At 27.3% G+C, this 22389-nt stretch overlaps 3 protein-coding genes across 3 annotated transcripts; all 3 read right to left on the bottom strand.

Annotated features, from left to right (window-relative positions):
• Positions 1-509: 509 nt before the first annotated feature.
• On the bottom strand, positions 510-2441 carry LOC8270728 (GDSL esterase/lipase 1). The gene is made up of 5 exons (XM_002533199.3): positions 2181-2441; positions 1938-2059; positions 1597-1827; positions 1259-1508; positions 510-867 (listed from the first exon to the last, which is right to left on the bottom strand). Exons 1-5 carry the CDS (start codon positions 2437-2439, stop codon positions 632-634), a joined length of 1098 nt encoding a protein of 365 aa, XP_002533245.1. The 5' UTR covers positions 2440-2441; the 3' UTR covers positions 510-631.
• A 5355-nt stretch (positions 2442-7796) lies between these two features.
• On the bottom strand, positions 7797-9477 carry LOC8270727 (GDSL esterase/lipase 2). The gene is made up of 5 exons (XM_002533198.4): positions 9065-9477; positions 8858-8979; positions 8555-8779; positions 8203-8464; positions 7797-8113 (listed from the first exon to the last, which is right to left on the bottom strand). Exons 1-5 carry the CDS (start codon positions 9348-9350, stop codon positions 7878-7880), a joined length of 1131 nt encoding a protein of 376 aa, XP_002533244.2. The 5' UTR covers positions 9351-9477; the 3' UTR covers positions 7797-7877.
• A 2085-nt stretch (positions 9478-11562) lies between these two features.
• LOC8270726 (GDSL esterase/lipase 2) lies at positions 11563-14101 on the bottom strand. The gene is made up of 5 exons (XM_048378039.1): positions 13702-14101; positions 13468-13598; positions 12391-12609; positions 12036-12288; positions 11563-11885 (listed from the first exon to the last, which is right to left on the bottom strand). Exons 1-5 carry the CDS (start codon positions 13964-13966, stop codon positions 11659-11661), a joined length of 1095 nt encoding a protein of 364 aa, XP_048233996.1. The 5' UTR covers positions 13967-14101; the 3' UTR covers positions 11563-11658.
• Positions 14102-22389: the final 8288 nt, after the last annotated feature.

The following is a 22389-nucleotide window of genomic DNA, read 5'->3' as shown; positions in this document are numbered from 1 at the left end:
AAAGGCTGAAAGGTACAAGGCAACAATACTTGTGTTGTATAATTGCATTGTATAATATAAGGAAGACAGACTTGGATTATTTACTCGGCTGACTTTGTACTAACATTTAGATATGAAGGAGTAGACTGTCATTTGATGCTTGGGCAACATGATATTAAATTATTATTAATTATTAGTATTATTATTTTAATTATTAATTTTAAAAGATAAATTATATTTCTCTGTTTAAAAAAATTATATTAATAAGATTCAATAAATAATAAATTTAATATAAATGATAAAAATCAAATCAATAGCATAATTACTAATATTAAAGTCAAATCTTTCCTCCTATATATATTTTAAAATCTTTCTCTATCAATTAATAATAAAAATATACATAATTATAGAAAATAACTATTAGTTTGACTAAAATCCTGCTAATAGATAAATCTAAATATTGCAATAGTTAATGTTGCCCGCATGAAATAATGCAGTGAGTCTCCAAAAACAAATAAGAAGAGATACATATTTTTTAAACATGATAATAATATTATTATCTTTTTAGATGAATACACATCAAGTGTATATGTTTTCTTCAGTTTTTATTGACTATACATTTTGGGATAAAATAAAAGCCTTAGATTCATGTTTAAGCTTGGAGGATAGTCTTGAGATTGTAGGGCTGGGTAGCATTGGGACTTCCACTCCACATTAAGTTTGCAAGTTGATTGTAGGCCTTCTCAGTAAGATGACCACCATCAAAGAATACATAATCGTTGGGATTATCACACAATTCATACTCTTGTAACCCTCCCATTCCTCCACAGTTCAGAATTCCTCTGAATGGCCCTGACCCACAACATGCCACTTTCCCCTCCTTAAATCCTTCAAATCACAAGTTAATCACGATAAGTAAATTATATTGTTACAAATAAAAATTAATAATTAAAAATTTTAAAATAGTAGTTTATCATTTGTAAAAAAATTATTAGATATTTTTTTAAAATTATTTAATAAAAAATAAATCAATAATTTAAAAAGAGTTTGCAATCGTTAACCATTTGGAATAATAGTGCAATCTGATCTCAATTTATTATTTTATGTTCTATTCCCATGACCATAACTTGATAGATAATTTCTAAATATAGAATTCAAGTTTTGAATGTGTCCTGTAATCTTTTTCAAAAATAAAAATTAATAAAAAAAATTGCATAAATTTGACCTTTGATTCCATTTCTAGAAAAGAAAAATGGTAAAGCCAGATATATAATCATACCATATTTTAAAGGATTGTTCATTCTTTCACTCAAAGTAGTAAAGAAATCAAGAATTGAATATTGAAACCCTTTTAGCTCTTCTTGTAGATCTTTAAGGACATTAGAAAGTGCTATATTGTGTAGTTCTATTAGAATTGTGGCTTCATCCAGGCAGCCACCGCTGGCGTTTAGTGTCCTTGAGAAAGGTGCACAACCATAAGGCCCTATATTTACAAATCCAAATCTCCTTCCTCCACTCTTATAAATTTCCTGAAACACGCCGATTAACCATAAGCATAAGCTATCGTATCATATCAGATTTAGGAAGACAATGAAAGGATTAGTATCAAATATTTACTTTGATGACAGTTGTCAGGTTGCCCATAACAATCCCAACGTACTCCTCTCTGGAGTAGGACTGAAACACACTGGAATTTGAGATGAAAAGTTCAATGTAATCGTTGCCTCCAATGCTAAATAAGTAAATAGCTTCTGATATTAATGTGTTGGCTTCAGCATCACCTAGTTTCTGCCTGATCTGCTGCTCCACATCCTTGAAATATTCAAGCTGAGTTTTCAGGTCTATCACCTGTACATCAGGCAAAGCAGAGTAAGATTAAGCATATAAATTAACACATGCATGGAATTACACATGTATGTATGTATTGATCTAACTGATAACTCTGATGACATGCATACCATTCCTTGACGCGTTTCAACTAGAGCACCAGCCCCAGCAGATGCAAAGTTCACTCCAAATGTATAATAATGATTACCAGGCTGGAGATAGGGTGGAATAAATGGTAATTTTATATTCTCAGCTGCATATTAATTAGAATATACACTTCCTTAGTTTCAACAAAAAATATTTGCAAATTATTATCAAGACGAGGAAAAAAAATGGAACTCTATATTACAGTAAGAGATCAAGTATGATTATACCAATAAAATCTGGAATTAATCGACCATCAGAAAATCTCCCAGTAGGAAACTTAAAGAATGTTTCACCATAGGGCCAAAAATATGCCCGAAAAGCAGCATTTTGTAGGTAATTATTATTGCCAGCATCGAATAATGAATCTCCAAAGATGAATAAGGCAGCATGATTCTTTGCAGACCAAAGACGACTTTGGCTGCTGGTTGGAATGAGAAGACTTGCAAAGAAAACCAAGAAACAAACATGAAAGTTCAAACTTGCCATCTAATTTCTTTACTAAAATCAGAGTTCTATGTCTATTTATAATGGAGGAGAAGAGTTGTTGGTTTTACTTAATCTTTTGTTTCTTTTTTCTTTTGACAAAGTTGTCATTGCCATAATAATAATAATAAAAGTGAAACAGAAGAAAAAGCTAGAGTGCCTCCAAAACTATCAAAACCTTTAAATAATGTGATTAAAAGAAAGACAGGAAAAAATAAAGAGAAGAATTTAACCGTATTTCGGTATGCCCCGCTAACATTGAAAATATTTTATGTTTCTAGGTAGGTATGCCCCGCCAGCATTCAAAATCTTTTTATGTTTCTAGTAAGGGTCCATTTGGGATTTTCTTGTTAATTTCTTTTTATTTTTTGAGAAAAAATGGCTTTTAATTTTTTATAAATAACTTTTATTAAACCTAGTTTTGCTTTTCTTGAAAGTATTTTTTAATACTCAAAAAAATTAATCTTTTTTAAAAGAGCATTTTGCCGAATGCACAAAAAGGGACTTAACTAATTTAGTTCGATGGCTCATTGCCATTAGTTTTGTTTCAAAATAGCTGAGTTAAATAATAGACTTTAGATTAGATTAAATTTATGTCTATAGCTTGTTTCTTTAATTTGATTTCGTCTAAACTTTTAATTAAGATAATATTAATTAGATATAACTGACTTAATTAAAAGAAATTATACAACTTTTATCGCTTTTTCAATTTAGTGATATTTTTTTAATTGTAATAATGTTATATACTATTTTTATTATTTTTATAATTCGACTAAAAAAAATTCTTGTAAAATTGATCCTATGCAGCAATCAAAGGACTAGTGACTTAAACATTTAGGACCCACGTGGAATCCATATAAAGAACAATGCATTCTTATCAACTAATTGATAGTTAAGATCTTCCTCATCCTCACTAACATCTACAACAACATTTTGTACTTGTATTTTATGTTCAACACTTACACTTAAAACATTGTTCATATATTTATCACCCTAATTTTCAGATTCAGATCTAACTAAGTTAATTCCATACACGTTAGTGTTTTTACTCATAATACTCACTCTGCCTAAATTAATGTTCCTACTACCTAAGACTTTATCACCCTTACTAGTGTTAGGTGTTGATCCACATATAATTGTATAACCCCGTCACCAATACAGTGCAACATTTCCATTAACTGCGAACACCATGGTTCTCGAACCATCATTTAAGTTTAAATTAAGTACTTTGTAGCTCGATTTAGCCCTAGAGAATCCTAGTTTCTCAACTTTATCCTTTAGGTATAGAAACTATATCCTATATGGATCTATACCATGTTTATGTTTAATATCCCTTCCTACATAAACTACATTACTTCCAACTAAGGCAAATCGAACACCATAATTGATGTACATAGAAAAAGAGCCTATTTAGTATGCAATAAAATGAACCAAAATGTGTATATAAACCATAAATAACAACATAAAAAATTATATTTCCATGATTTTATTTGGATCATTGACTATATAAAATAATGTTTAATACAAAATCCTAAACCCCTAAAAATTAATTCTTAACTGAAAATCCTAACTAAAAATAGAACTAATCATAACCCTAAATTAAAAACTAATTTATGTTCAACCCCACACAAATAGGGAAAACGATCCCAGATACTCCGACCTTTGAGCATTTTCGAGAATCTACCCTCACCTTTAAAACTTATCAATTTGGTCCACCATATTTGCGTATTGTATCATATCTACCCACAAGCATTTTGGCGTGTGCCACTTATATGACATGGCGTCCATACGTGACAAGAAATGTTTGCGTACATGTCTCAAGACTTGAAGAACCTCAAAACTCACCGTTTCTTCCTAAATTTTTTCCATTTTTTTCCCAATGCTAATTTCTAAGGGGAATTAAAACCTAGGGTTTTACAATAGAAAGGAATAGCTTCAGCTGCGCCTCCAATTGGAAGACTCTCACTTGGGACTGATGCTAGCACCTCATCTTTCAAATCCTCCCTTAGTACAATATGAACTAGAAAATAAAAAATAGCAGTCCTTCTAATTAATTATCGCAGCAATATCATTCTTTTGGAGCGTCCTCCTTTTGTTCTCCTCGTATGATTCTAAGACCGCAATATTGAGTTGGTATAAAAAAAAAACCTAACTCCAATCAACTCGATTATACTCCACTAAGAAAGACTCATATGGGTCGACACTTTAATAGAACATGACTTCAATAAAACAACCTATAAGCCATTGATTTCTAGTGAAATTGAATTTACAAAAACTGGAAAAGAAGAGCCTAACTGCCATTAGCCTACAACTCCACATTCCAACCACAGTTTGCTATTCCTTTCTATTGTAAAACCCTAGGTTATAATTCCCTATAGAAACTAGAATTGGGGAAAAGATTGGAAAAAAATTGGGAAGAAACGGTGAGTTTTGAGGTTTTTCAAGTCCTTAGCCATGTAGGCAAACATTTCTTGCCACGTGTGAATGTCATGTTATGAGTGGCACATGTCAAAACGCTTGTGGATAGATATGATATAATATGCAAATATGGTGGACCAAATTGATAAGTTTTAAAGGCGATGGTAGATTCGCGAAAATGCTCAAAGATCCGGTATCTGGGATCGTTTTTCTACACAAATAATACAAAAGGCAGCACATTTCGTTGCACAGGACCACATGAATACCTACTTGCTTTCACCAACAGCTTAGAAATAAAAAGACTTGTCATTACTAGAAAGAGACTTCAATAGAATTAACGCAAAATGAAGTCTCCTTTTTCTTTTTTCTCAATTAGGTTTAATTTTATACTCTTACCCCGAAAATAAGAACATTATGTATTTGCTGATTTTATTTGATAAAACCCCTAAAGTAAATAGTGAAACACACCATTAATTTTTTATGTGGATCCCAAGTGGGTTATACGATTAATTTTACAAAAATTCTTTTTGGTGTATCGAATTATAAAAAACAATAAAAGTGATATATAACATCTATAATTAGAAAGACGTAATTAATTTGAGAAAAACAGTAAAAGTCATTTTTTTTATACTTAAGCCGATGTAATTGGTCTTAACTTTTAATTTGATTTGTTCTCTTTAAGTTTTGATTTTCATTATTATTTTTCTAATTCTAATCACAAGATTTTTGGCGTCAATGTTTTCTTAAACCTTTAGTAATTTTTTTCTTAAACAATTGTGGAATTGTATATAAGAAAATTAAAGCACATTCTTTTATAGTATCAAAAATTAATAAAACTAATATCACATTCTTTTATAGTATTAAAAATTAATAAAACTAATATGTCACTCAAAAGACCAAAAAGAATGTTAACAATGTTATTTATATATTATTTTGGATTACTCATGTTTATGTATATATTAATATTTACAGTCAATGCTAACTCAATTTTGTTATTCCTACTGATTCATGTAAGCATTTGCAGAACTTGTAACTTTTCATAAGAAAAATACATATTTTGCCTCTTGCATTTTTATATTTTTTAACAATTACTTCCTGCATTTTTATTTATACACATTTAGTCCTTGTATTTTTATTTATTAATATTGGTCCTTTTGTAGTGGTAAATTAGTGCATGTAATACATATTTTATTAATAAAATAATAATCTTATTTGAGTTTTATGTATTAAATTTTCTTATACATTTACCCCTATACTTCTATATTTTAAAATTAAGTTCTTATACTTTTATGTTTAGCGATATTTCCCTCCGAATTTTTATTAGTACATAGATAATTATTCTTAATATAGTACTAATAATCAAAAATTATGTAATTATTAAGATTATATAAAGAAATAGTTAAATAGATATTCAACTTCCATAATATATATGTAATATATTTTTTAATAAACATAATTATCATTAGCATTGTATATTCTATTAATTGATTTATGGTTCGACTAATTCTAAAATATTCTTAATTAAAATAATAAATTAAATTAGAGTATAATAACTATTTTACAATATATATTATTAAATTTTAAATAATAAATTTCAATATATTACTAAAAATAAACGTACCATGACTTAATGTCAAAAGAATAAAAGTACAGGGGACAAATGTTTAAAAAAATTTAATATAGAAAATTAAAAACTCATTTGCATTCTCATTAGGGCGGGTGTGTGATACAGTCGCTAACTTTTTGACAAAAAGTACCTAATATCTAAAAAAATAAAAATATAAAGACTCAATATTGATAAATAAAAGTGCAAGAGAGTTGTCAAAAATAAGAAAGGTGCGGGGCCAAATAAGCAAAGACGTGTTCAAATAGACAATTTGATTTAAGAAAAGTAATTAAATTGGAAGTCGACGGATTTGGGAGTCAAAATGAACAGAACTCTATCCTTAAGACTAATAATAACCAGCCTTAAAATTTGTAATAAATAAGAAATTGATAATGGCATATAAGTGTTATAGATTCAATTCAACTATCCCTGTAGTTTGGAATTACACACAGGCCATCAAGCCCGCCTGATCTCTTTTATGGCAGAAGAACGAGAGAGCATAGTAGATCTAGAAAGAAATATTTACTCAAAGCTAATTCCTTGAAAGGACCGAACACTTACGAAGAAGATTGATGTTCCTGCACATGACAATATTAGCACAGTGCCTCACAGAAAAATTCATTTTTGTAATTAATAATTAGTTAACAAAAATCAGCTATCAACAGTAATTTTCAGAATGACTTAAACTCTTAATTATCTGTAAGAAGTATTAGCAGAGATCGAACGAGATTGTCCCTTCCATAATTTCCAGAATGACTTAAACTCTTAATTATCTGTAAAAAATATTAGCAGAGAAAGATTTTTTATTCCATCCATCCACTCACTCTGATGGCTAAATCAGTAAAAAAAATTATAAAAGTTGTGTGTATTCGAATTATAAATATATTGTACACCTCATATATTGTACTTAATCCCTAATATAGAGTTTTGAGGTCTTCTTGTCCTATTCGGTGTAGCACAATCTATGCAGAGAACTTTCAATTATTTTAGAATTGATCTTCCTTACCTTACCATAATCTTAGAATGTTTATATATCTTGTTTGGATAATTTAGTTAGAATTTAGATATGATAAGTCTTTCACGAGACTTGTAATTCTAATAGAATTTGAATTTTCAATATATTTTATTTAATTTATTACTATCGGCTATTATTGTATGCTCGATATCATTATGTGCTTCGCTACTGTTATGTGCTCGATATATTTTGCTTGGCTATTATTACGTGATCGTCTAATCTGCTCGGTATAGTTTGTTCGATTATCAATTAAGCTAAAAAAATAACAGTATTAGGGTCTTAACTTTTGTCACCGATAACTTTGTCTAAGTTGTTCCAGTATGCAAAAAGCATAATTTTTATATTATAAACCAAACACATGACCTTATTTATCATACATATAGCCTTATCACTTGCATATGTTTATGCCTCACATAGTTCTTTAAGATTGCAAGGGATTGTGATATCAGGATTTCCACTCCACATCAGTTTTGCAAGTTGATTGTTGAATTTCTCAGTAGGATGACTACTATCAAAGAACAAATATTCACTTGGATTTTCACATAATTCATACTCTTTTATTGCTGCATTCCTTCCACAGCTTAGAATTCCTTTATATGGACCACTGCCACAGCATGCCTCTTTCCCTTCCTTAAAGCCTGTTTACAACAAGTAAACATAAACTCAGAACAGAGATGGGTTCGGCCTGAGATTGGAAAAATCTGTTATAGAAGTGGATTATACTTGCCATATTTTGAAGGGTTATTGGCTCTATCATTTGTTGAAGTATAGAAATCAAAATATGAATACTTAAATCCTTTTAGCTCTTTTTCTAACTTCTCAAGTGCTTTAGAAAGTGCTTTATTGTGTGATTTCGCTAGAACCGTAACTTCTTCCATGCATCCACCTGAGTTATTGATCTGTTTATTAATTGCTCTCAATGCTGGTATACAACCCAATGAACCCAAGCTTACAACTCCAAATTTCCTTCCCCCATTTCTATATATTTCCTGAAAAAAAGTCTAATTAGATGAACCTGGAAAAATATTAATTAAAGAAGTAAAATAAGGAAAATGGAAAAGATATATGTTTGTTATTACTTTGAGCACAATTGTCAAGTTACCGATGACCATCCCGACGTATTCTTTACTGTGTTGAAGCAAAGTGGAATTTGTAGCGAAAGCTGATATATAATCATTGCTACCAATGCCGATTAAGTAAGTGGCTTTGGACAATAATTTCTTAGTCTCTTTATCTCCTAGTTCCTGATTTAGTTGCTTCTCCACATTCTTGAAATAACTAAGCTGAGTTTTAAGGTTTATCACCTAAAAAAGGTACAAAGGAAATTAAAGAACAGAAAAGGTTAAACAGTTAAGAAGTGCATAAGGAGAAAGAAGATATACCATTCCAGGATAAGTTTCAACTAGAGCACCAGCTCCAGCTGAAGCAAAATTTACTCCATTTGTATACTGATCATTACTAGGCTGGAGATATGGTGAAATGAATGGTAAATTCAAGTACTCAGCTATAAGAAATTTGCAAAGACTCAACTTTGGTCATAATGCATTAATTACTAAGAATGTGAAAACAAGAATTGTAAGGTGTCCTACCAATAAAATCTGGAATTATTCTGCCATCGGAGAACCTCCCTGTAGGATACTTAAAGAATGTTTCTCCGTACGGCCAGAAATTTGCTCGGCCAGTAGCATTATTGATGTCGTTATTATTACCGGCATCAAATAGTGAATCTCCAAAGATGAATAAGGCAACCTGATTCTTTTGAGACCAGGAATTGCTTTGAGTACTGCTAGATGGAACGGAAAGACTTGCAAAGAAAATGAAGAAATACAAATGAGATCTTAAACTTGCCATGTTAATAAATTTTAACTTGGGCATCACCTTAATTTCAATGGCTTCCTTTATAGTGAACTTGTGATGGAAGAGGCTTAAAGGAAAAAGGTAAGAACCAGAGAAAAATCCAGTGTGTTATGCTAGATTAATAGATTTTTTTATTCAAATATGGCAGGCTTTAAAATTCAGTCGAATACTTTTTACAGTATTTCTATTGGATGAATGAATGATAATACGTGATCAGAATAATCTCTTCAGTGACGTAATTATATCGGCTGAATTATTTGACATTGACATTTGAATAAAAGAAAGTTGGTTCGTGAACTATTTAGTTTAGATTTTTTATGATAAGAAAAGGACTATAGCAGCTAGTTGGACAGTCTATGGGATATATTTGAAGCTTGGGCAACAAGAATTGAGAAACAAAAATCTTCGAAAATCAACATCTTTTATAAATATTTTTTCGAGTCCTTGTTTATGCTGATCAAAACAAGGGAAAGAAAATGCTTTAACTTTACTTTCTTACAATAAACTTTGTATGTAGTTTTATTTTAATCTTAAAACTTTAATTTATTTCGTTTCAGCCATTCAACTTTAATTTTAGTTGCAATTTAGTCACTTTACCAATAGAAAATTGATATCATATTCTTTTTTAATTACTCTTTTTTATTGTTTTTTTTCCCACATATTAATTTTTTATTTGCAAAGTGACTAAATTGAAATAAAATTAAAATTTGATACTGAAATGAAATAAATTAAAATTTTGTAACTAAAATAAAACTAAGTATAAAATTCAGTACTATTTATATTATTATTCCATTTTCACTTTACGGTTGATTATGCCCTGAAAATAAGTTATAGGTCTTTGTATTTTATCAGGTCCGGGATAATGATACTTTTGGTTTCCAAATTTGTCAAAAAATGACAATTGTGTGGTTCAACTTTTAAAATTAATAATTAAATGTGATAACCTATAAAAAGATAACAAATAGCAAGTCATACATTATAAATACCAATGTGGATTCTTTTATATTAAATGAGATGAAAAAATAAGAAATATGTCATAAAATTATAAAAATAGTTAAATGATAAATTTATCTATTATATACAAACGTGCTTTTATCAAGTAATTAGAGTTATATAGAACAATAAATATTAGGATTTATAAATTGAAGATAAGGGATTAAGACTACTAAATTGAAGATTAATAGATATTAGAGAAAGGGAATTATTTAAGTTAAAAAGAATTCATTTTAGAGTTTTATTTGGTTTAAATCCATAAAAGAATTTATTTCATTAATAAAAAAAAAAAACAAGACATGAGAGAGAAGATAAATTAGAAATGATAAAGTTGAAAGAGATATTTTAGTGTTATGAAATATATTTACTTATTAACGTGGAATTCATTTTGAAATTCTACATATTTTGTTAGAATTTAGTTTAGCTATAACCAATTCCATAAAAATTTAATTATGGAGAATACTTAATTAACTTTAAAATATATAAATTTTAAATTCACAAATAAATTCCATAAAAACTTTATGGATTTCAACCACACACTATCTAAGACTATATCACTAATGAATTCATTTTAATTTTTGATGTATTCAATAATTTTTGCTCTTTCATTTATACCTGTAAAAATTTAAGAGAAATCTAGAAGCTACTTGCTAAAAATACTATTTTATTTTCTTTTATAGGTTACCGCACTCATTTGTTAGTTTTAAAAATTTAACCACTCGATTATCATTTCTTGACAAGTTCACAGTCTCAAATTTTATTTTTCGAGTGTCTGTTAGGTTTCCTGCAGTTCTTCTCTTTTGGCAGCCCGACTTTCTTCATTTTTGGATTTAATGTAACTAATTTTATTTGTATGTTTGATTATTAGAATTCTAGATTCTCCGCAGTAGTGATTATAAAATTTATAGTTTTATTTTGGCATATGTTAAAGTAACCGATAAGGTATTGCCTAATTGTGCTGACAAACTAATTTAAATATATAGTATTTGGGTGGTTAAAATTAGTAATGAAATAATGTTTGATTGAGTTAGTGATTAATTAGGCTTGCTACAGGTGTTAGCGGCCTTATGTCTACCCATTTTCTAGCATCAGTGACGGACCCATAGATCGAATCGTGAGAAAATTAACATAATTAAGCCATTAGACTATAAAGTTTTCATTTTTCGGGAGTGTGAGAGCGATGTCTGCAACCTGACCACTTCAAAACAAGATTTGCATTAAATAAAAGAGCCACTGGTAATGCATTTTGTTCTTTAGTATCATAATATTTATAATCAATAGCACTTGGCCTTCTCCTTGACTATCCATTGGTTAATAGAAAAGCTAGCCTGAGCTATGCCTCAAGCATTTCCTTAAGATTACAGGGCCTACTCACATTATGACTTCCATTCCATATTAAATTAGCAAGTTGCTTATATACCTTCTCAGTAGGATGAATAGAATCAAAGAAGATATATTCACTCACATCATGACATACTTCAAAACCTTTTGCTAATCCACAGTTTGAATCTCCTCTGTATGGACCAGCTCCACAACATGCCACTTTGGCCTCCTTGAAACCTTTCACAAGTTAATCACAAATAAGTATCACAAAAATTAAAATCGATGGTCTAAAGTCCTAGCTGGGTGCAGCCCGGAATTAAAGTTAACATCTATTCGCTAAGCTTAAGAAAGAAGTTTGCCTGAATCGAAAAAGAAAAATGCACATACCAAATTTTGAAGGGTTACTTATTCTTTCACTTAAAGTTGTATAGAAATCAAAAAACACATAATGAAACTCCTTGAGGCGACCCTGAATCTCTTTAAGTGTATTAGAAAGCTTTAAATTATGTAGCTCTATCATAGCTTTAATTTCTTTGTTGCAACTGCCTCTGTGTTCTTCAAGTGATCTCATGATTGGTGCACAATCAAATGATCCCACACCTACAAACACAAATTTCCTTCCACCAATTTTATAAATATCCTGAAACACCAATTTCTAAAGTTAGCTATATGATCACTTATAAAAGGTGAAATAATTAAATTAAACTGGTCACACAGGATTAGCCCAATTAGTACACATAACTTTGATCACAGAGGTCAGGTTGCCGATGACCATCTCCACATAATCTTCCTTAGGGAAGGATTCAAACTCGATAGAAGGTGCTGCATAATCGTTGCCTCCAATGCTAATTATGTAAATTGCTTTGGACAACAATGTCTTAGTTTCTTCACCACCTATTTGCTTCTTTATCTGGTGCTTCACATTCTTCAAGTAACTAACTTGTTTTTTAAGGTCTATCACCTATTATACGAGGGAAAATGGTAAAAAGACTAAATAATATTTGAAAGAAAAATGTGACGTGAGAATTAAAAATATCGATGATTAACATATCCAAAAAGAATTAGCACATTTGCGAAAAATCAACTTTATAAGCAAAGATCATGTTTTTGCATGGCAGTTCTTAAATAATTAAAGATGGTACAGCCTGGTGTATTGCATCCAATTGTTTGATGAATACCATTGTTTCTACATGTAGTTTTTGAACAATCAAAACTAGAAAAATCTATTGTATTGCATCTAGTCGTTGGATAAGTAATATGTACTCTAAGAATACATAGTGACAGAATTTAAATTTTATAATTATTTTAACCAATGAGTGAATGTAATATAGAGAAAAATAACCAAACAAAATCCATTGAAAAAATTACATGCAGTTATTAATTTTTCTTTAATATGACAAGTACCAATAAATTTAAATAAAATGAAATTTTTGGTCAAAGGAGTTTCAATTATGGGATTGGAAAATTTTACTAGTTGATTAAATAAAATGAAAGTTAAATTATTTTTCTGAAATTGTTAGATTGTAAACACAGTTACGGGGTTTAGTAAAATACTATTTAAATAATATCCTTGAGAACTAAAGTCCCTACATAAAAGTAAACAAATCACAGAACATCATTGCAATTAATTTGTTTTCAGGAATGCACACTTTTATGGATTTAATATGATACTAAATAAGAGGGGATCGACAAATCTATGGAATTAGAATAGAAACTTTAGATTTTGATAAATTCGATTGATTTAGATAAAATATACGAGTTTGGAAAACTTTATTTTTTTCTTTTTATGATCCAAATATCGCATAAAAGAGAATCATACTCTTCCTTCATCTCCCTGATGGGTTTCGACTAAAGCACCAGCCCCACCTGAAGCAAAGTTCACCCCATCTGTAAATTGATGATTTCCGGGCTGGAGATATGGAAAAATTAATGGCAACTTTAAATATTCAGCTAGCAAAAAGAAAAAAATTTAGAGTTAACAAGACGTGAATTTGCAGTTGGCAAGAAGACAAAAATTAAAGGATTAAAGGATAATTACAGGAAAGAAAGTTACCAATAAAATCAATGATTAGTCGACCATCAGAAACCCTGCCAGTAGGATGCTTAAAGAATGTCTCGCCATATGGCCAGAAATTGGCCGAGCCAATTGGGCTTTTGAGGTAGTTATTGTTGCCAACATCAAATAGTGAATCCCCAAAAATAAATAAGGCAACATGGTTCCTATGAGAGTGTAAATTAGGTTGAGATTGGCTGCTTGGGTGAAGAAGAAGGCTTGCCCACAAAACCAACAAGTAGTTATGGAATCTTGAATTTGCCATTGTGTTGTTTCTTGCTCACTTATATTTTACTATCACTATCCTTTGTTATGGTGGCAGATATACATTGACATGAAACCTAACATGAATGTTTTAAATGTGAAGATTGAGAGAGCTACATATATTTAAAATTTTATAAACAATTGTTACATTTATAGGGATGACAATATTGAATAAGACATGGAAATATCCGGATAAAAATATTCTTTATTTGCCGTTATAATTGAATAACTTGCACCAAGTAAGAATACCAAATAAAGAAACTAACAAGCAACTATGGAAAGTCTACTAACCAGGACAAGTTTACATCAAAAGTAATTTCACTTATACCCTTTATGTACAAAGTTTATGCGTTACCACCTCGACTTTCATATTCTTTGGCTTTTTCTATTTCCTTAAGTTCTTTTTGTTAGGCATGTTTTTGTCCAAATCCGCTTAAGTAGTTGGAGATTCCTTTTGAGATAGTTCTCACTATTTACCAATAGACACTAATTGCAGTTTTAGCGACGAAACTATCAAGGGAGACGTCTTCGCGAGATGTTCCAGTGACAGGATTGTTGTCATTAAAGGAGATTAATTTTGTTGTGGAAGCCTTTTTAAGGATGAAAATTGAAAAAGTATACAAAGTACATGACCTCTTCAATGATGCAAGTTTATTTCCCATTCCTTTAAGGGAGAGTGATGGAATTCTCCTAAACTTGTTTCTCTTGGTAAATTCTTTACCTATGCTGCTAGAAATAGAACCATAGGTCGAACTTGTCCAAAGGCTTAAAGTGGCCTCTCATCCGATATTTCATGCTTCATTTAGAAATTCAGTCTTGAACTGAACCGACCGGCATATAAAAAGTTACATTCATAGTTAGAGGTCGAACAGTTTAAAATCAATATCTAATTTAAATTTATTACAGTATAAGTTCTGTTTTGTTCTAATTTGGTTTTGGTTAGATAGCAAAAAAATAATAATAATTTTAAATTAAAAAAAATTATGAAAACTATATTTTTTAAAATCAGAAATTAAATTCATTATAGCTTTATTTTTTAATTTTATATTTTTATAATATTTATTATTAATAATAAATTGTATCATGACTTTTTAGAATCACGATTGAATCTAGTTATATTTTCAAGCACTTAATTAAATATTTAAACAATATCAAGTAATATATATATATATATATATATATATATTATTAGTAAAATAAAATAAAATTAAATATGAAAATCCAATTCTCTAAAATAATATATTATTTATTTATTATATTAAAAATTAAAACAGTCGAGACGGACCGTTTTAATATAAAATCAATTCAAGTTTAATAAGATGTTAGAACTTTAACGGGCCAGCGCCCTTAAAGTTTTAGACCAACTCATAAACCATACCACTAACTAAGAGCAATTTTCATATTTAACTAGTTCGGCTCTAATCAGCTTTGGGATTAAGCTCGGACTCACCCTTTTACCATCTAGTTTCCCAAGCTAATGGCCTTTCACTTTATCATTCAATTCTGATATTATAGACCCCGATCACCTGGTCCGGTTTGGGTATTACACATGCACCGAATGCTAATGTGCATCATACATTGATGCACGGTTTTTTTCTTTTTGAAAAAGTTTATATTTATTATATTTTTACTATATATATTAATATATATTCATTAAATATACATTAAATATTTATTATTTAAATATTAAATATTCATTATTTCCTAGTTTAATTTTATTAAAAAAAATATTTATATCATAATATAAATATTTTTAGTATAACTTTAATTTGATATTTTTCTTTTACTAACTTTAAAAATGATTTAGGTTATGTCTATGTTATATATATCCATTTAAAGCAATTAATAAATATTCATTAACAAACTAATAAATATAATATAAAATTATTATACAGACCATAAAATTCATTAACAGATTTCATAAACAATTCTAAATAAATAAAAGAACAATTTTGAGAATTAATTGTTAAAAAATAAAAGTAATGAATATTATAATTGATATTACATGACAATCAAATTGTACAAATAATTAACATTAAAATAAACGTAATAAATATTATAACGACATTATATGTACATTAAATATATATGTGATGAATATTACAACTACAAGTAATAAACATTATAACGACATTACATTAACATTAAACATATGCATAATGAACATTATAGCCACAAATGATGAATATTATAACGACATTACTTGATATTCAACGTACATGTAAATGAATATTACAACTATAGGAGATGAATATAAAATTATAATAAAACATTTAACTAATAATGAATAAAATAATATTATATATATAGATTCTTAAAAATTTTAATTAATTAATTGATGCACAACATTATACGTAAATTAAGTATACATATGACAAACATAAATAATAGCAGCGATGAACATTAGTTTTAAAATAAATCATCCTAAACCTACTCTATTTTATTTTATTTTACATTTACCAACTTATTTAATTATATCATAATTTAAAAAAACTCAATTAATTTAGTATAAGTGGATTAGTTTAAATAATTTAGACTAATCTCGAAATTTCTTTAATCTATTTTAATAATTGTTCAATTAGCAAAATAAAAACACAAAGAACAAAAAGAAAAAACTTATGAGAAAAAAAAAGGGGTCTAAAACCAAATAAAAAAGAAGAAGTACAAATTAGGTCCAAAAACCCAAATCCTGATAATGTTATATTTTTTTTTAAGAAATCTCACCATTTACACTTCTTCTTAAATAATTACAAAAATACTCCCATTTTTTCCAAAAATACCTCATGTTGATTTTAGAAATACTAATTCTTCACTTTTTAAAAAAAATTAGTTTTAAATACTTTAAAGATATCTAACGTATACCATATTTTAGTAAACGTATAGTATTTTATGTTGAACATTTGAGTTGAATTTTATTTTATTTTAAAAAGTTTTAAATACTCAAAATATATTATTATTTGATGAACATACATCTTTTTTCATTTAATTCTTTTTAAGTTTGTATTTTATTTTATTTGGAAAAGATTGAGATACTTAATATATACTATTTTAAGTTAAATATGTAATTTTTGCTATTATTTACGTCAAAACTATACCAGACATTTTTTTTTTAATATATACTGAACATGTATCTTTTTTATCTTGTAACAATTTATCTAATTTTTTAAATATTGATATTTCCAATATGTTTCTAAATCTTTAAATTAGAAAAATACTTCTTAGATCTTTTTATTTATGGCAAGAGATATAAAAACGCCCTTGTACTTATTAGAAAAATCTAATTAAGTTCTCATCTTCTTCTTTTTTGCTCATTAAACCCATTAACTTTTATAAAAGGTCCAATTAAGTTCCTATCTTTTTTATTTAGCTTAATTAAACCGATTAAATTTTATAAAATGTCCAATTAACACTTAATACTAACAACATCTAAAATATCAGTCTTATTTTTTTTTTTTCTTATTTATAGGAATGATATCGATGGACTTTCTATCAGGCTCAGCCTCAACATCTATACAAGGCCTCCATTATAGAAATGATAATCATATAATTTTGGCTTTTGACACGTTCTTTCACAATTATTTTAACTTGATAATCCAGAATAGCTATGCTAAAATCTTCACCAAACAAAAAATAAATAAATTAATTAATTAATTAATGTTACTTTTCTAATGTTAGGATTTAAATTTTGCTAGACTTCATAATATGTAAATAAATGTATGTATAATTTTATTTTCAATCGTCTCTGACTTGCATTTTATTAGATTGATTATGCATCCTGTTCAAGTCATTTAAGATTTGGATATGAATATATAAGAATATAGTAATGGTCATTAAAGTTTGTTTTTAGTTTCAGGTTAATTACAAAATTTTAGAGCATGTTTGTGAATAACTAATATTAAGTAGTTGATTCATATAAGTGTTTAGTAACTATATTTTAATTGTAGATGTTAATATATAAAATCACCAATATAGATATAATTAAATTAAATTATACAAATATTTATCTAGATTATAATTAATTTAAATTACTAAGTTAAGACAAAAAAAATTGGTTAATTTCAATCTATTTTATTTCAAATTGCTTTAACATATAATCAAATAGGAGTCCATCTTATATTATTCAAGACTAGATTGATCACCCACGTGATGCTATGGAATAAATCTATTAACATGATTACGTAATAAATTACACTTAAAACTATAATACAATCATAACAATTAATAATTAAGCACATTCTCAAAAATAATGTTTTTCCAAGAAAGTTTATACATAGAATATTATATAGCAAAATCTTCATAGGCTACAAAAAAATATATTTGAATTAGGTGTATTTTTGTCATAATAAGGAAAAAGAAGATCATAAATGTAAAACCCTTTGAAAATTTCTTTCGTCAAATTTGAGAAAATTTGGTATAATTATAACTAATTAATTCTATAAATTTAATGAGACGAATATGAAATTTTAGTAATACTAAATATACTAAATCTGAATTTAAAACTAACTTCAAAAAAAATTAAGAGTTTATTTATATCAAACACATTATTAAAAGTATATTGAAATTTGATATTCTTAAATTTATAAAAGCAATCTTTTGTAAATCAAATTCTAAAGATCGTAAATCAAATTCTAACTTATTTATTTTTTGTGAATGAATAATTTTATTCACTTTTTAAATATTAAATATAAATATTTATTTAAAAACGATTAGAGTCTCTTTGTAAAATAAAAACTTCTGCTTTAGAAAGTTGTAAACTAAGAACTTGAATGCACATTCATTACTATTATACGAGACTTCATAAGTGAAAAAATATATAAGTAACGATCTAATTTTACGGCTTAATGGTCTTTTCATCTAAAAGCCATGTGATATAAAGTCTATAGAAATTATAATGAGATCAACGTTTTCTTTTTCTGCATGTTGTTATAGAAAAGGACTCGGAAGTTTTGTTGAAGCTAGGTGGAGCATGGATATTGGTGATTCTCGCCTGAATTGAATGAGTGTATCGAAAAGTACTAGAATCAAAATAACTAAAAGTTTTTATAATTGAACTGAACTGATTTGAAAATATTTTACTATTACAGTATGGTACTGGTTCTTTAATAATTACCGTACCAGAACTGAACTATTTTGTATTGATCCAGATCAAAACCGAATTGTATTTTTTATATATATTTATTAATAATTATTTATATTATATAAATAATACCTTAACTATATTACAATATACTTTGTATTTTATAAAAATATATGACATATATATAATATTTGTTATATACTTTAGACTACATTACTAATTTAATATATATTTAAGCTTTAATTTTTTTCATTAATACTATTTACTACAACAGCCAGTTGCATTTCTCAAATCTCAATTTTATAGGCTTACTCTCTCACACTTAAATTCTCGATTTATAAACCCTCTGCCAACCGTATATGTCGCACTTAAATTTAGACTTATATTTTAATGCTATATAAAATTTGTAATTTTTTATTTTAATAGTATATATTTTAATAGTTTATATCTTAGTATTAAATTATATATTAAATTAGTTATATTTTTTTAAATGTTAAAATTGAAAATAACGTCAAATCAAATAATATTAAATTAAAAAAATTAGTTCAATACGGTATAGTGTTATTTATATTTAGTATAGTATTTCTATTCTAAACTTTAAAAAATCAAAATTTATTATAATACCATAATTTATAAATAATCGAATTGCAGCTATCAGATTTTAAAACGAGAAGCCAAAGCATTGGTCAATAATTTCCATATGAGAGCAGTGGGTTCCATAGTAGTTTTTATTCTTGAGAAGTGTAAGAAGACACCATCGTCCTTCTTAATTAACTTTACCGTGCGTGTAAATTAGGGTCATATAAGTCATTTCGGCCTGCTCACCAGGTCCCACTACAGCTGCACTTTGCTATCCATCTCTATTACAAATGACAGAAACACCACCAAACCGGCGTCGTTTTCGTAAGCTAGGGACTGGCGAGGGAGATGAATAGGTAAATCAACTTTCCAAAATCAATTGAAAACATCCTACAAAAGAAAGAATCAATTGAAAAAGTACTGTTCATTCGGTATAAGGCTAATATTGTTACGTTATTGATATCCTATTTATTTCTTTTGTTTTCTAATTTATTCGGAGTTGAGCCACTATATTATTGTCTCCCTTATATATATATATATAAATTAGATGTTTGCCTCTCTCATAGGCGGGAATATCTAACTTTTAAATTAGACAATATTTAAAATTAAAATAAATAATATTTTATTATTTTATAGAATCAAAAGATTTTTAATAAAAACTATTATATTAATATTTTGAAATTATCATTCTATGTCTAATCTAATTCTCATTTGTTATTTCTTTACAAATTTGTACTATTTACACTCTTATGATAATACTTTTAATAAAGTGATTGTAAATATTTATTTGTAAAATAAACTTGACAGTCAAATATAACTAAAATATAAATAGAAAAGTATATGCATTTTTATTATATTTTAATACTTCTAATAAAGCATAAAATTGTTTAAAATTGCAAGAATATTTTTATTTCTGCCAATGATATCTTCTTATTTGAGTGATATTTTTTACTTGAACTGCTTAGTGTTTATTGTCTTAATTTTCCGATTGCTCGCTCTATCACTATAACAATATAATATTCACTTTAATAATTTTATAAATTCTCAAAATCTAAGTTTCAAAAGTCTTGTTAATGGCACAATTAATAATCCCAAAGATTGTTCAGTAATAAGTTATGTTATGACAATTTTTAGTGACTTTATAATAAGTTAATCATCAATGTAAATAAAACAATGTGAACTATATGATTCTCTTTGTAGCATACTTTTACTCTAAGACATATAGGTGAATATATCCTACCTAAAATTGGAGATACTTTTCATGTCATTGAGACTAACATTATAAAACTGTCAATTATTTTAATCACAAAAGGTGACAACAATCACTATATAATGAACTGTTTTGAAAGAGTTTTTTTCTTATATAAAAATTAACGATACAAAATATGATCAATCGTGAATTTAGAATTTTGAAACTTATATAAAAAGAGAGTATACTAAAAGATAATTATGGAATTTTTTTTTTTGATAAAAAAGATAATTATGTTTGTAATCTCTATCTTTAATTTTAATCAAATGATTGAAATTTTATTAAAAACTTAAATGTAAAATTTAGAAAATAGAAAATTCCGATATCAATTTAAAAAAAATAGAAAAATTAATCTTGTGTGCCTAACCTTGCTATAGGTATTACAATTTCTAGTAAAATACAAAGCAGGTCCCTTATTATTTTTATTTATGGAAAACTATATGTAGGCTAGTTGAACATGTAATAATTAAAATCCCATTTAATATATGTAGTTGTGATTATCCATCATATTTATTTTTAAAATAACACGCTATAGAATAGACAACCAAGAGCCTAAAAAATTAGAGAGTTTTTAATTAAAATTGACTATGTAATTGTTCATAATTTGTAATAAGAAAATGTAATCTACTAAATCATATATATACCTTTTTATTTATATGACCTCTTTGTAATTAATCTCATCTCTAGATCGTAATAGTAAAAAATAAATAAAGATAATTTACATGTAATAGAATATGAAATAAAAAAATGCTTATGTTCCCACTTTTACCTATAGAGCATTTAATCAAATCATGAAAATTATCATTTAAGTATAATTCTAATAAAATTGAAGAAAAAAAGGGACCAACACACACATCACAAGTATTACAAAAAAGTAATCAAAGAAAATATAATCTATGCATTCACAAAACATTAAAAACTAACTGATAAATAAAACTCACTTACCATAATAATTCTTAAAGATATCTTCTAGTATAATGTTGCAATCAAGATAACTTTTATTATCTTAGTTTATATGCAAAAAGTAATCGATAATAAACTATTGAAACAAATTTAAGAATCAAGTTATTCCATTGTTGCTCTTATGATGGTACAAGAGGCTTTATCAATATAAAAATGAAACCAACAATTTAATGTTCCTCAAATTGCTAATCTAAAATATTTCCAATCCTAACCCTATAATATGTTTTATTCTGAGTTATAGAAAAAAAATCACTATATATATTAAATGTCATAAAATGAGTTCAAGATGTTAAATATTTCCATTGATTAATTGAGTTTTATCAAATATTTTACTACTGAATATTAAGGAAACTATAAAGAAAGGAACGTTGTAGGCCTTCCAGACTTATTACTACATCCCATGTCTAGTCTCATCCATATTCTAGCATTGAAAATAAATTAAATGTTAAAATACTGATAAAATTCAAAACAAAAAGATCTAGATTGAAAACTTAGTGATATTATTTTTCAATTTAAGATTCCATCAATCGAGTCCTTTCAATTACAATATATTAAT

The sequence above is a fragment of the Ricinus communis genome, chromosome 8, assembly GCF_019578655.1.
Source record: "Ricinus communis isolate WT05 ecotype wild-type chromosome 8, ASM1957865v1, whole genome shotgun sequence".
Lineage (NCBI taxonomy): Eukaryota > Viridiplantae > Streptophyta > Magnoliopsida > Malpighiales > Euphorbiaceae > Ricinus > Ricinus communis.
The sequence above is the reverse complement of the archived record's forward strand: the minus strand, read 5'-3'. Positions and strand labels throughout refer to the sequence as shown.